Genomic DNA, 13389 nt, shown 5'->3' with positions numbered 1-13389 from the left:
AACCAACCAAAGAAAAACCAAAATCCAAAGAACCCACTGATCTTTTACTTACTCCATGCTCACTCACTGCAGGAGCTTTGTTCTCASTCCCTCTTCACCTCGGGCTTTCTGCTCTTTGCTTCCACGGAGGGGTTATCAAAGCCAGGCTCACATCGTCCTATCAGAGTAATTGACAGGTTTCTGYGTCCTTTAAAAACCTGGGCAAGGGCATTTCCTTCCTCCTGCCTTCCCTGGTCACAGGTGCGGAGTGAGGAAGAGTTGTTCTGAAGCAGATGCTGGAAATGCAGCTCAAATTGCAAAGTTTTAGCAGGAGCTGAGGGCAATCTCGGGCAGCGAGCCTGCYGCCGACAGCACACCGTGTGGAGAACACCCTGCGGATGGAAGTGGGAGAGCCCTGGATAATGCAGGGAATGAGCCAACCAGCTCCTCTGGSATCAAAGAAAATCCATCATCGTGTTGTCACATCGGTGTGTTCATGCCCGTTCTGGCAGCCTGGCTAATTCCCTTGGATGTTGTTGCAGTTCCTGTCTCTGGGAGTTCTCTCCTGTGCCAGCATTAATACCCGCGTGGTTGCACAGTATTTGCCGTGCATCTTTCCAGTCCCATGGGGGCACTGGACTCCTCTTTTTACTGGCTCTGTGCGTGTATTTTGGTTTAAAAAGAGGGTACAAAGGTGTTATGCTGTAACACACTGAATAAGGGCTTTCTTCATAAGGCAGAAAACAGGAGAGAGGTTCTTGGTGTAGACGCATTCTTGCACAAAGGCCAAAAGAAATATTAATAAAAAATACTATGGCAAGAAGGAGAAAACAGAATTTACTAACGACCTTGATAATTACCGTGATATTCACAGCATCATCGGTGGGTGTGGTGTACGAGAATCAAAGGGTCTTAAATGTTATCAGCATATAGGGATAATTACTGCAACATTTTCCTTAAGAATTTCTGCCCAAAAAAGGTAATTGATAGCTGGGAAAAGCCCATGGAGCAGGGCAAAGAAATGAGAGCACAAGGAATGGTGTTTCAGCTCAAGTTAAACACTCTTGAGGAGAGTAGGGTGATTGCATGTATTAGGGAGAGGATATTAAAGGAAAGCTTCAGAAATATGAAGATTTTTTTTTCCTTTTTTTTTTTTCTTTTTAATGAGGAAGTTGAAAATAACTAGGTCGAAATGGTTTAATTCAGGAGGCAGCAGAAAATTCCTGGGTTACAAGCCAAGACTCAAGGAACGGATCCACTCTGCAAAGACACAGTGAAGAAAGTAGGGATTTGGGTTTGGCCCTTTTACTCCACCATGATTACACCATTCCCAACTCCCACATCTGTAGAAATTCACTCTGTCCAACTAGAAAGGCTCTTCTGTCCTGTGTCTCAGGCCCTCTGTCCAACTAGAAAGGCTCTTCTGTCCTGTGTCTCAGGCCATCTGCCATAATCAGAAGCATAGTAAGGTGATGTGATGTTTTTAAAGCACTCTTACCAGAATGTTTAGTGTGGCAGACACTGAAATAGATGAAATAAAACAACTTCCCTATCTCTTGGTTATCAACATTTTTTCTTGATTTCTCAATTTATTTCATATTGGTTGGATGTGTATTTTTCAAACTACTTGCAATTTTGACTTTTCAATTTTTTGTTACAAGTAATTCATTAATTGTAACAATGAGTAAAAAGAAATGGATGAACTGTGCAATGGCAGAAAGTAAGCTTTGTAACTGACTCACATGTTTGATTTTGCAAGTATCCCAGTCTTCTGCTGAGATTAGTAAAATCCTTTATAAAAAAACAAAAAAAAAAAAACAAAAAAAATGAACTACTACTTAGAGAATTATTCCATTTTTTTAAACTCCCGCTTCACTGATCCCTTTTCAGTGAAACAGAGAAATATTTTATGACAATTTTTTAAATGAAAAGAGATAATTATGTTTTTAACAGCTTAATTTTCATGCTCAAATGTAGTTTTCTACAGTGTTTGAAAATATTTTCAGTATCCAAATTTAGGTCTTAGGGGTCTTAGGGGTTTTTTAAGATGCTTTTGAAATCTAGTCTTAAATGCTGCCTACGTCATCTTAGGCTATGACCAGCATAAATCAGCTAGATGAAAACTGCATTGTGACTAAGCAGAAAAAAATCACTCTTAGCAAATGATTTGCACTAAAATAGTAGCCCGTGAATCATGCAGCAAAGAAAAAAAAAWGTGAACAAGCTGATTAGTATTTGCCAGTCAGGATATTTCCAAATATGTTTTTGTCWAGGCAGCCTTTATTATTGCCTGTCATCATTCCAAGCATAATGTCCATTCTACCAAACCTGGAATGTTTGTTGGTCCCTGGCACTTTGGGGATCAGCAGGGGAGGGTCACTGTGCTTTCATTCACAAACACCAGTGTCCAGGATAAATCCTAGCTTGGATGTTTTCCAGTATCCTCTAGTTCCTAATGGATATCCTACAGTGCTATGAAGTATTTCTGAGCAAGAAAAACTGGTTCAATCATATGCACAGCTATTATACCTCCAAATTTTTTAAGAAAATTAAAAGGATATAMAATCCCAGATATTAAACTGGTTTGAGAATAGGAGTGGTATCTTGGAAAATGACTGAGAAAATTGAAAAATGCCAGCCTGTTTACAGTAACTTCAGGTAAAGAAAACACTTCATATTGAATATGAAAAGACCTTTAAATCTCTCCAAGGAAGAACCAGCTAAATAGAATACACTCAAWTGAGGAAAAAGAGCAGACATCCCTAACAAAGGAGGAAGTAGCAGCAATCAGAATACGCAAAAGTGATGTATTTACTGAATCTCTTGAATTTTTCACGGTAAGACTGAGCACCTTTATCATCAATGGCACTCATGAAGCATCTGGTTAAATTATAACAATCTGTGAAATGCATGAAGTCACAGCATAAAATAGAACTTTGCATTTAAGCTGTAGGGCTTTGTTTACCTGCAGATTTCCCGGTGTCTGAATGGTGGGAAACGAAAGAGGAAATAAAATCAAAATAAACCAAATGTTTGCCAAAGAAGATGAGCAAGATAAATTGGTCCTAGCACACTAGTTAGAAGAACACTTAAAAATAGTGAAGTAAAACAAAAGGGCAAATTATGTTCTCAGATGCCTACATATTCAGATACACCAGTGTAAACATGTCTGTGTGAACAGATGTATTTACTGCCCTACAAAGAAAAACATTACCTGCAAGACCACTTAAATAGAAACAACTATTTCAACACAAAGAAGGARGGAGCTGCAGCAAAAGAAAGCACAAATGCAAAGAGATAGACCTAGGTAATTCTAGCTCTTTGGTGAAGYGAAAATGTAAATTATGAAGCAAAAAAATACTTAATTCTGCACTTTTTTTCCCCAAGAAAATTATTACTGGGCTTCATAATTAGTGTTTGGCATCTTTCAAAGATGAAACATGCTTTTTCTGAACCTGCTGCTTGTCAGCAGGGAACAGTTATGGCTGAGATATGGGCAGCAGGGTAACTTGTACAATCCYGTGTCCAGATGACTGAACTGGTTATTTTGTGGCACTACTGTGCCACAAGGCCCTTGCCAGTGCTGTTTAGGGAGCTGGATGCAAAGAAAAGCTTGGAAAAGGAAAATCCCATCCATTTTTCATTSTCCATCAAGAGGCTGACTGCAACCAGAGGAGTCCCACCCTTCTCAGAGAGCACAGACAGCCACTGCCCAGCTTGTCATGTTTCCAAACCTTGTGCCATGCCCAGGCCAGTCAGCTGCCATCATCACTGCTGCTGGAAAGAAAAAAGCCTCTACTAAGGAAGATTTTGTGAGGAACTGCAGGYAAGATTATTTTCTAATTATTTTGGAAGCAATTGTCTGCAAAAATTTATTATAGGGTCACCTTTTGCATTGCCAGGATAACAAAAGGATAGGGAGATAAGKATAACAAATTAAGGGAGACCTCAGTCCAGGAATCACTTAGAAATTCAGCACAAAAAAACAATGCACAGCTTCTTAGTATACATTCATAATCATCAAATCATAAGTTATATCATTACTTGTACAGCTCCAATCTTGGCCTGCTTCAGTGCATATGAACTATTCAGTTGTCAGCAGATGCAAGTAAAAACATGGTCTTTAGATCRTTTTATCTTGATCCCTCCCTGAGAATGTCCAGCTTAAAGCTACCTTGACTAAATACTGTGCCATTCACTGGAACAATTATTTTATAAAGGCTCAATTTAGAGAAAAAATGACCCATGGGTCGACACCCCCAAAGGAAACACTCTAAATATATGTTGAGAAAGTATCAGGTTCTATMCTTTATAGGTCAACAAGTTTATTATCACCTTCCTTATCACACCAACAGAAGGGGAATGTCCCACAGCAYGGCTGCAGCCACGGCTTCCACACCACGTTGGACACAGAGAGCTGCTCTGGGACTGGAGTCAGTGTCCTGCCATGCTCCTCTATGGCTCTGCCAATCCTCCTTATGACAGAGTCAAAGAGGGGCTCTGTGTCAGCTGAGAGGGGTTTGGCTTCTGAAGGGTCTTGGGAGAGCTCAAACAGCAGAGGAGGGTCATGGTGGGTCACACCTTCCCCAAAGCACGGGCAAATTCCTTTTCCATAGCAAGCTCCTGCTCCAGGGGGACTGAAGATGGGAGTCACATAATGAGCCTTCCAAACAGCTCCAGCTGTCAGGAGAGACAGGATCACAGAAGGCTGGTTATTACAGTGTCAGTAATCCCAAGGAAGAGTGAACTCCAGAGTTTTTCTGGAGTCCATTTCTGGATACCCTTCAGCTCTACATTTTTTAGTTAACATAGCATTGTAATTTCTCCTGGTCCTTGCCAATACAGGCAACCCTAGTAAGTTCTTTATCACCTTACACGTGGGACTACTTGGAAAGATGCAATCCCCCCAGAAAACACTGTATTAAAGCAATGTGCCATCCTGTAGACTGAACACAATTCTTTGGAAAGAARCTGTGTACTCACTGTCCTTCTGGTGCCACCGCACAGCGTGCAGGTGAACGCCGCAGTAATGGAACAGGAACTCATGCTCTGAGTGTGCTGCTCCTCGCAGCAAAGGCAGCAGGTCCCGGCCATCAATTACCCTAGAGGGAAAAACAGAGCCTCAGGTGAGCTGAGCAGGACTGTGCTCCTCCTGCACACCTCTTGCTGGAACTGGCAACTCTGGACAAGATACAGGATTGCAGAAGATGGCAGGTAGGGGCTGAATCTCAATYGTAGAGAAGAGGTGACTGATCTCCTAGACAATGATGTGTCTAGAAAACCAGCAGGACTGAAAAAGCAAACATCACACTCTTAGAATTTGTTTCCAAACTAGATTTTTTTTTTTTTTTAAAGAAAGAGGAATAAAGATAATTTTGTTTGTACCTGTCCTGAGGCAATGCCCCTCCAGCCAAGTGAACTACTGTAGGATAAATATCCATAAGGCTCGTAGGTTCATCAATAACTTTGCCTGCAGGTAACACTCCTGGCCATCTAAATATCCCTGGGACACGGATTCCTCCTTCCCAGCCTCCCATGCCTTTTCCTCCTTTCATAAAAAAAAAAAAGAAAAAAAAAGAAAAAAATATTTAAAATAAAGATAAATTTTACACAAATGTTACTGTATTATCATGTTACCTTGATRAGCCTTCTTTGCTCTTTTGCTTTTGCTTCTAAGCTCCTACTCAGCATCAGTGAAAGTGTGTTCACCAGACCAGTCCCCCGACAATTTGAGACCTCATGCTTATAAAGAGTGCCCGCCCAGGTTAGAATTTGCTATATTGTTACATRCCTAATTAAAATGAGACATGTTCTCTTCTTGGCCATAAACCAGTGTTGTTCCTTGAGTGTACAATCTTATCTAAGCCTCAGGGGTGTCTCCTGAGTTCTTTATTAGTTGTTTCTGGGTTGTCACGGTCCCTGACAGCTCTTACCTCTGTATATCCCATTCCAGCCACCCAGCTGCCTTCCACCTTCTTGTCTTTCCAGCCATCCCCCATGATCAGAGGCAAAGTAAACCARYGTAGTATCTTTCAAGCCTTCCTTGTCAAGAGCATCTAGAACCTGGCCTGTAAACACAAGAATATGTGTGTATTGAAAAGCAAAAAAATATCCCTCACACTACATAAATTTTAACCTCTGACTTGTAAACATGGACCAATGTAATTTCTCATGTGTGTAAGGCTGCTAATTGTTTAATATTTTTTAAGGTTGAGATTTTTAGTTATGATTTAATTGTCTCTAAAAGCACAGAAAATGTGGATTGCAACCACAATATTATTGATAATTTACTAAGGAGTGCAAGAACCACAGCCACATGCAGGAAGCCTGTATTGTAAAGGCTTCCTTGATCTTTTAATAACAAACATGTTTTCATTACATATTTAGGCCTAGGTATTAGACAGGTGGAGACACTGGTGTATGCTATGGTGACTTACCTACCATCCAATCCATTTCCTCTACATTGTCTCCATATAAACCGTGCCTGCTCCTCCCAAGAAACTTCTCTGTGGTGAGTAGAGGGGTGTGGGAATGCAAAAAGGAAAGAAAGAGGAGGAATGGCTTGTGCTTATTTCTACAAAACAGAAATCAACACTGTGTTATCAGGGAGGCAGGATTTCAACGCATACAGAGGTCAGTTGTAATGAAAAATGGTATTATTTGATTGTAGATGTTTCAACAATCCCTTCAGAAGTACCTTAYTTTCTAAGATATTATAACCCAGTGATTAGGATCCATCTGATAGAATAATGTTGGGCCTACACAAAATTATCCTTTTTCTGCCCTGAATCATAGAAAACTTCCAGACTGAAGCTCCACTTTCTGCTGTCAAAGCACCACTCTGCTACTKAAGTGAAGGCAGCAGGTTCATTTCCTGCCAGCTGTTGCTCACTTATCAGCCCATATGATAAGGCTACATCATAGCTCTGCCTCTCCTTCTCTGGTCCACACACACATTTCTGACATCACAGCTATTCTTTCAAGCTGCAATATTGGTCTCATTGTTAGTTAYACATATTTCATAAATACAGCCTAGAAATATTCAACACAACCCATGGAAATTGGAAAATACCAGCTTTAGTGAGCTAGGAACAAGAGGCATCCTTAAGCAGCAGCTTTAAAAAAAAAATATAATTATTCATATTAAAATGAATAAAAACATTAGTACTTATCCTACATAATATTGTAAAAATTATTAAAACGTACAAAGACATGAAACAGGATAGCGGTGTTTAAAAGTTGCAAAATGCACAAGAACTGGAAAGTTTGTGATCAAAGGAAGACGACTTCACCTTTCAATAAATGAAATGGACTCTCTCAAGATAAGGGATGTAGTTCTGTCTGTCACCATTGGCTGCTCAGTAATTCCATGGTTCCTCATCATAATGCAGTTCCAGTGCCGTACAAACCCATAGCTTGAATACCAGGATATGAAGAACAGGAGACTAAACCCAGCAAGGCAGGTCAGTGTTTTCCAGGGGACTGGAATCAAACCAATCAGTCTTCCAAGGATAGCAGTGAGTGTAGCAAGGCAAATCATTTGAGTGGAAAGCCAGAGTTTCCTTCTGAAGGCTCTGTCCATCTCTGGTGTTTCCGTTGGCTGACAGTCACTTATTAGCGTAAAAGGCATCCCATAAAAATAGTCAAATCCATGGTTTAAAGGGTGATGGCAATGGTCATTGCGGGATTCACAGTTAACACCTTGATGCCACTTCCCTGAAAACAGAAATTATTTAAGAGATAATATTTTAAGAGAATTGACTTTTCCTTACATAAAACATTTCTCAAAAAAAAAAGGATTGGTTGCTTTCTCCTTGTAATAACTTCATCCTACACAGAAACATACTGAGTAATATAATGGAATTGACAGAAGTAAACTTCTACACATTACAGATTTCCAACAAAGTTACTTGTGCTCTGTACACATATTCATGCCCTGTAGCCTTGATCAAAAAGACATATTTTTTTTAAAGTGCTATAAAGGGAACTAGAAATTGAGGAAAATTCAAAACTGAGCAAAAATACACAGGCTTCCTGGTTCCCTGACAGGTATCGAATAGGAGGAAGCTGTCCTTCTGTAAGCACAGGACAAAACAACCTTGTTTAGTTGTCTCTTTACCTTCAAGTGCTTGTTTCTGTAAGGTTTTGAAGAGGGTGATGACAGGACTATGGCAACACAGTGTTGGTGCCAGATTGATAAGGGGAGATACAGATAGTCAAACTGACAGCTCAGGTGACTTTGCCAGGTAAACCACTGGATCCAGAAACTCAGGAGATCAGGATTTCTCATTAATCTGTAAATGTGTAAGTAACTTTTATAATCATTATATCTCCATATACTGAATGAGAATAAAATATTTTGTTTTATAAATATTTTTGCCATTTATTTGCATTTAATCGAATTTTAAAAAGTTAAAGCCTACTTCTTTTAAATACTTTATATATATATATATATATATATATATATATATATATAAGTATATAAAAATACTTAATACTTAATTTAATTACTTAAACACTTAAAGTCTTCATATATCAGAAGGAACATATCTTGACCTTTTGTAACACAATTTGTTCTTCATTATGAATATACCAGTGATGAATGGCATACCAAAACCATACTTTTTCTTCCCCTCCAATGTCTTCAAACAGGCTGGTTAGGCACTCACACGGTGACATAGCAAGTGTGCTCATTTGGTTCAAACACTAAGGTTCGTGTATGTCTGAATTGAGTGAACAAAATCTACCACTCATGAGAATTCTAATTGCCTTTTATGCAGATCTTGGGTGCCAGATAAGCATGGACATTAAGAATTTTACTTGAAAACTAATTTGAAACTAATTCTTATTGTGGAGTGAGGAACTGTGCACTTGCAGGATGATATCATCCTCAACAAATGGCTCACTGTATGACCAATATGTACACTACCAGCCAACCCTGAGTAGGTTTCAATAGAATTGCAGTGCTTTACCATAGGAGTGGAAAAAAAATCTCCTCAGATGAGAAAAATTGCTGCTTTTCAGCTGTAAATATAAAGAAAGAATGGAAGTTCTATTGTAGGTGGATAAATTGCTTTTAGCTAAAATCTCTACTCAGTTTACYTCTTGACATATTCAGAGCCTGCTATAGAAGAAAACAGTTTTGTAATAAATACATAGATGCATTGGTCATAAATAGARGTACAGCTACAGTTTCTTTGGAATTCAGCTGCACTCCAACACCTAAATCTCCAGCCAAGGTCAATAAAGATTTCTGACATGCTAGAAAAGAATCAAATCTCCAGAAGCTAAACTAAGTGTATAATTAAGATAAATTAATCTCTGAGGGCATACATTACACAGCAGTAGTTTTCTGACTACAAAGTACCTTCAACGCATTTCCCAACAAAAAAAATCTCATTATCACCTCAAGCTGCAGGTTATTAATAGGATTTAACTTTGCAATTAAACTGGTTGTGCTCAGGGCAAAATAATCACAAACAATTCAGGTGAGACTACTTAGTGCTCAYTCAGCTGTGGTGATGTGGGTAGAGGTTGTGTTAAGATTCTGTGCTCCATGACTTGAATGTAAAGTTCTCGTGGGTGTTTGTGTGTCACTTCTCATCGGTGCTTTCCATCATCCCCCTTGGTGCAATGAATCAGGATCTGTCAATCCAGTTAATCCAAGTGGTGCTTTTGGCATCTGCAGTGTGAGTTTAGCTGAGATGCCCACAGGGAAAATGCCTGTCCATTTTGCTTCCAGGCGAGCAGCACAGCTCCCCTGCAGGGCAATTCCCTGGGGAGAGCGCAGACAAATCTGATTGTTTTTCTCATGATAACCATAAGATGAAGCACACACGGTCTGCTTTATGAGCTGATTAAAACAATAAAATAATACTGCTGCAAAACTCATAGGAGATGGAGCTTCAGCAATGTAGAATTTAAAGTGCTTGGAATGCTTCATTTAGTTTTGTCCTGAGTGATCTGGATTTATTCTGTTGAATGAATACAAATATATTTCTGCGGAATTTTTATTAATACATTCCGTTGATTTGTGCAGGCAATATTTTTATGTGCCAGATAGAGATTTTGGATTTTGACATTTTACATGCTCAGATGAGGTGAGGCAARGAGCTGAAAAATCAGCCAGGAATGTTTGTGCTTTATCAGCCTGTAGAACTATGTGACACATCTTAGATCAATAATTGTTTGAAGCAAGATCAGGACCAAAAGTTACAACTGTATTTTTTAAAAAAAGTGCTATAAAATATAAAGTAAAATGAAATTCACATTGATGCTGAAGAAGACTGTGGTTTTTGACCGTACTGAAATCTTGTGAATTACAGTGGCATATTGTGACTGAAGAGAAAAGTAATTGCTTTGTTTCTGTTTCTGAAAGACCCAATCTTGTGATGCTATTAACTGTCTCTAATGTTTTAAGTAGCAGCTGTTCCCTTTTTCTGTGAATCTGCTCTGAACTGTGTAAAACGTCATTATGCATATTTAAATGATGCTCATATTTTTACCTTTTTAAAAAAATGAAACAKTATTGGAATAAGTAGAATATACCTGGTACAACAATATTCAGGAATTAATAACATATTCCCATGATGTATTTTAACAACCACAGCCGTGCTTGAGAGAAGGTGCATGGTAAATACTGTCTTCTTTATCATATGCTTGTTCTTTTAAGAGAGGGACTTTTTTGTGAGAATTTCTTTTTACATATTATTCTTAATTAGGAAATAAAAATACTTCAAAGAAAGTATGAGTAGTTATTAATTAAAACAAATGGTTTCACTGGTGAAACACATTCCAGAACATCTTTAGGAGAGGGGTGCCCCATACCTATCAGTCCTGTGCTGTAGCCTTGCTGCTGCAGAATTTTGGCAAAAGTGGTTTCATTTGGAGGAAGCCCTCCTGAGCCAGCATTCCAAAAAATAACACGGTATGTGTTTATAGCATCCATCCCTAAAAATACAATAAAAACAATCTGAGTAAGAATAAATGGTTGAGTACTTTTATCCAACATGCTTTTTTCGTTTCCTGATTTCATTGAAATGATAGTGTTAAACATTTATCCTAATGCTGTTTGCTTGGGAAAATGAATCCAAGGCCCTGGACAAGATTAAGAAATAGTTAAGACTCTCCATTATACCTATTCTTTCTTCTTTATATCTAACACTGAGACTTTTTTTCTCTAATTTAATTTCATTTGGAATGACATGGCTGCATAGGAGGTTTCACATKTCTCAGTGGCATCCAGGCTGTGTGAAATGCCTTGCTCAGTGTGAATGTGAGGGCAGGGAGGAGCACAGGGAGACTACAGCCCTCTGTCAGTCTCAGACTCCAGCTCACTGAAGGCTGCCTGGAAACTCAAGATTTCCTTGCACAGTGGCATGGCTGATACCTGGTCTCYGAGACCCACAGAGTAGTTATCTTCTCTTCACCTGCATATTTGCACCCTATTATTTATCGTTTTATGCTGGCATAATCCCATCACACAGCACTATGTATGATGCAATCTGTCATTGCAATGCTGAACATCTCTGTCCCTGTTGTCACAGTGGAAGAGGGTCTGTACAAGCCCATGTGCATTTCCAAGCTAGCAGTCTCAGTGGGAGCTGTCATGATAAAAGTAGAATGACGTATCAGCTTCAAAATCCCTCGAGAATGAAGGCTCTGAAGATAATTTGCAATAGAACAAGGGTCTGAGGGTTGCTGTTAGAAACATGTAGAGCTATTTGGTTTTCATACCTCTCCATCTCAGAGATGCAGTTTGACAGGATAGTGTTTTTTCTTCAAAAACACAACTAGGAAAAATAATATAGCTGTCAAACTGTTATCTCCYAGGACAGATTAATTTTGACAAGTATGTGAAGAAGCTTTCCCATTAATGACTCGTTCCCATGAATGCACCTTGACTCGAGGGAATGGACAGACATCTGCACAGACCTACTCRGCTCCCTGCAGAGCTGAGCTGCTTCTGACATCTGATGGGGAGTCACCTATGACAGGAATTAATTTAACTAGTGCTTTGTCAGTGTGTTGTAACTATTACTCATGTTTTGTGTAAAGACTTCTTTTGAAYGTAGCAATTTGCTCTGACTCCCTTCTGGCTGCAGTCTGTAAAACTGTACAAAAACACAATCAAAATTTTGAGATGGAGGAGACACAGGTGTTCTACAGAGCTGGTTCTTCTTTGTTCTGCCTCCCCCCAGATCAGTTTGCTGTACCCCACAAATACAGATACCACCTCAAAGGTATTTAGGCTGGCATGTCTGTGGCACCCCTCCTATTTGCACACCTTCTGTGCCCATTTAATGACATTGTTCTGTCCAGCAATAAAGCAATGTTTAAGGGCTGTGTGGCTTTGCAAGGCAAACCTGATCGGATGGGGTATCTGCCAGTGAGGAAAGCTGCTCTGCTGGGGGTGCAAAGTGGAGCTGCAGCAAGGTGTTGGGTCAGCTTCACTCCTTCCTTTGCCAGGCGATCAATGTTCGGGGTCCTAAAAATGCAACCAATGCCGCCAGATATTAGAGAGTCTTTCGAGGGAATAAGAAATTATATACTTATCTTTATTTTCAGAAGTTTCTTCTATTTGAAGGTGGCTGGGAAATATTTTTGGAATTTATTTTAATTTTCTCAAGTGATGGGGAAATATTTCTCTTTTTCTTTCTTCAGTGACTATCAGTATCTCAGGATCTGGATTAATTTCAAGTAAACCATTCCTGCTTGTTCCCCATGTCCTATGATGAATTTTGCAGAAATCATAGAAACCATTGTATAATGGTTTGGGCTGGAAGGGGCCTTAAAGATTACAAAGTTCCAAACCCCCTGCCATGACAGGAACACCTTCCACTAGATGGAATGATGTTGCTCAGAGCCCCATCCAACCTGGCTCCAAACACTTCCAAGGATGGGGCATGTACAGCTTCCCTGGACAACATGTTYCAATGCCTCCCTACCCTCAAGGCAAAGACCTTTCACCCCTTTAGAACTGCATTTCCTATAGCAGCCCTTTAAAGAGCAGTGTATAGCCTCAGTGAATCAGTGTAATGGTAATTTATTTGCCACAGGATGACAGTGCTTGACCAGACAAGAAGCTACATGACTGACAGTAYAGATAGGGAAGCACATGAGATGCTTCTCATGACATTTGTAATGAAGGGAAAAGGAGAAAAATGGAAAAATAAATCCTGCATGTTTTCACACTCTAGTGGCAATCCCTTGTGGCAACCTGAATCAAACCACAAGGTAAGTAGGTGAGAAGAGGGTATTTTGCAAGCAACCAACAAAAACAAGCTTGCCTTGCACACTAGTTACAGATAATATCTTATATTTCAGAATACTGTATCCCATCATACCAATTCAAGGTGTGTCTACTTGTATTTTAAATTAGATTCAGCTTCAGGTTGTGTTTTTTTTTTT

At 39.4% G+C, this 13389-nt stretch overlaps 1 protein-coding gene across 6 annotated transcripts in view; it reads right to left on the bottom strand.

Annotated features, from left to right (window-relative positions):
- LOC130577904 (arylsulfatase D-like) overlaps positions 1–13389 on the bottom strand; it is a 29557-nt gene that overhangs the window by 11937 nt on the left and 4231 nt on the right. For 4 of the 6 annotated variants that reach the window (XM_057373572.1, XM_057373570.1, XM_057373571.1 and 1 more), the window contains exon 4: positions 12345–12466. In XM_057373572.1, the coding sequence (XP_057229555.1) occupies positions 12345–12466 (122 nt within the window). Of the gene's footprint in view, positions 1–1884; positions 4660–4962; positions 5082–5364; positions 5528–5912; positions 6048–6416; positions 6554–7271; positions 7696–10806; positions 10930–12344; positions 12467–13389 lie in introns of those variants that run through there. The other 2 variants (XM_057373576.1, XM_057373574.1) reach the window with 2 other exon arrangements.

This window comes from Malurus melanocephalus, unplaced genomic scaffold (genome assembly GCF_030028575.1).
Source record: "Malurus melanocephalus ecotype Western Australia unplaced genomic scaffold, MMel_1.1 scaffold_202, whole genome shotgun sequence".
Lineage (NCBI taxonomy): Eukaryota > Metazoa > Chordata > Aves > Passeriformes > Maluridae > Malurus > Malurus melanocephalus.
The sequence above is the reverse complement of the archived record's forward strand: the minus strand, read 5'-3'. Positions and strand labels throughout refer to the sequence as shown.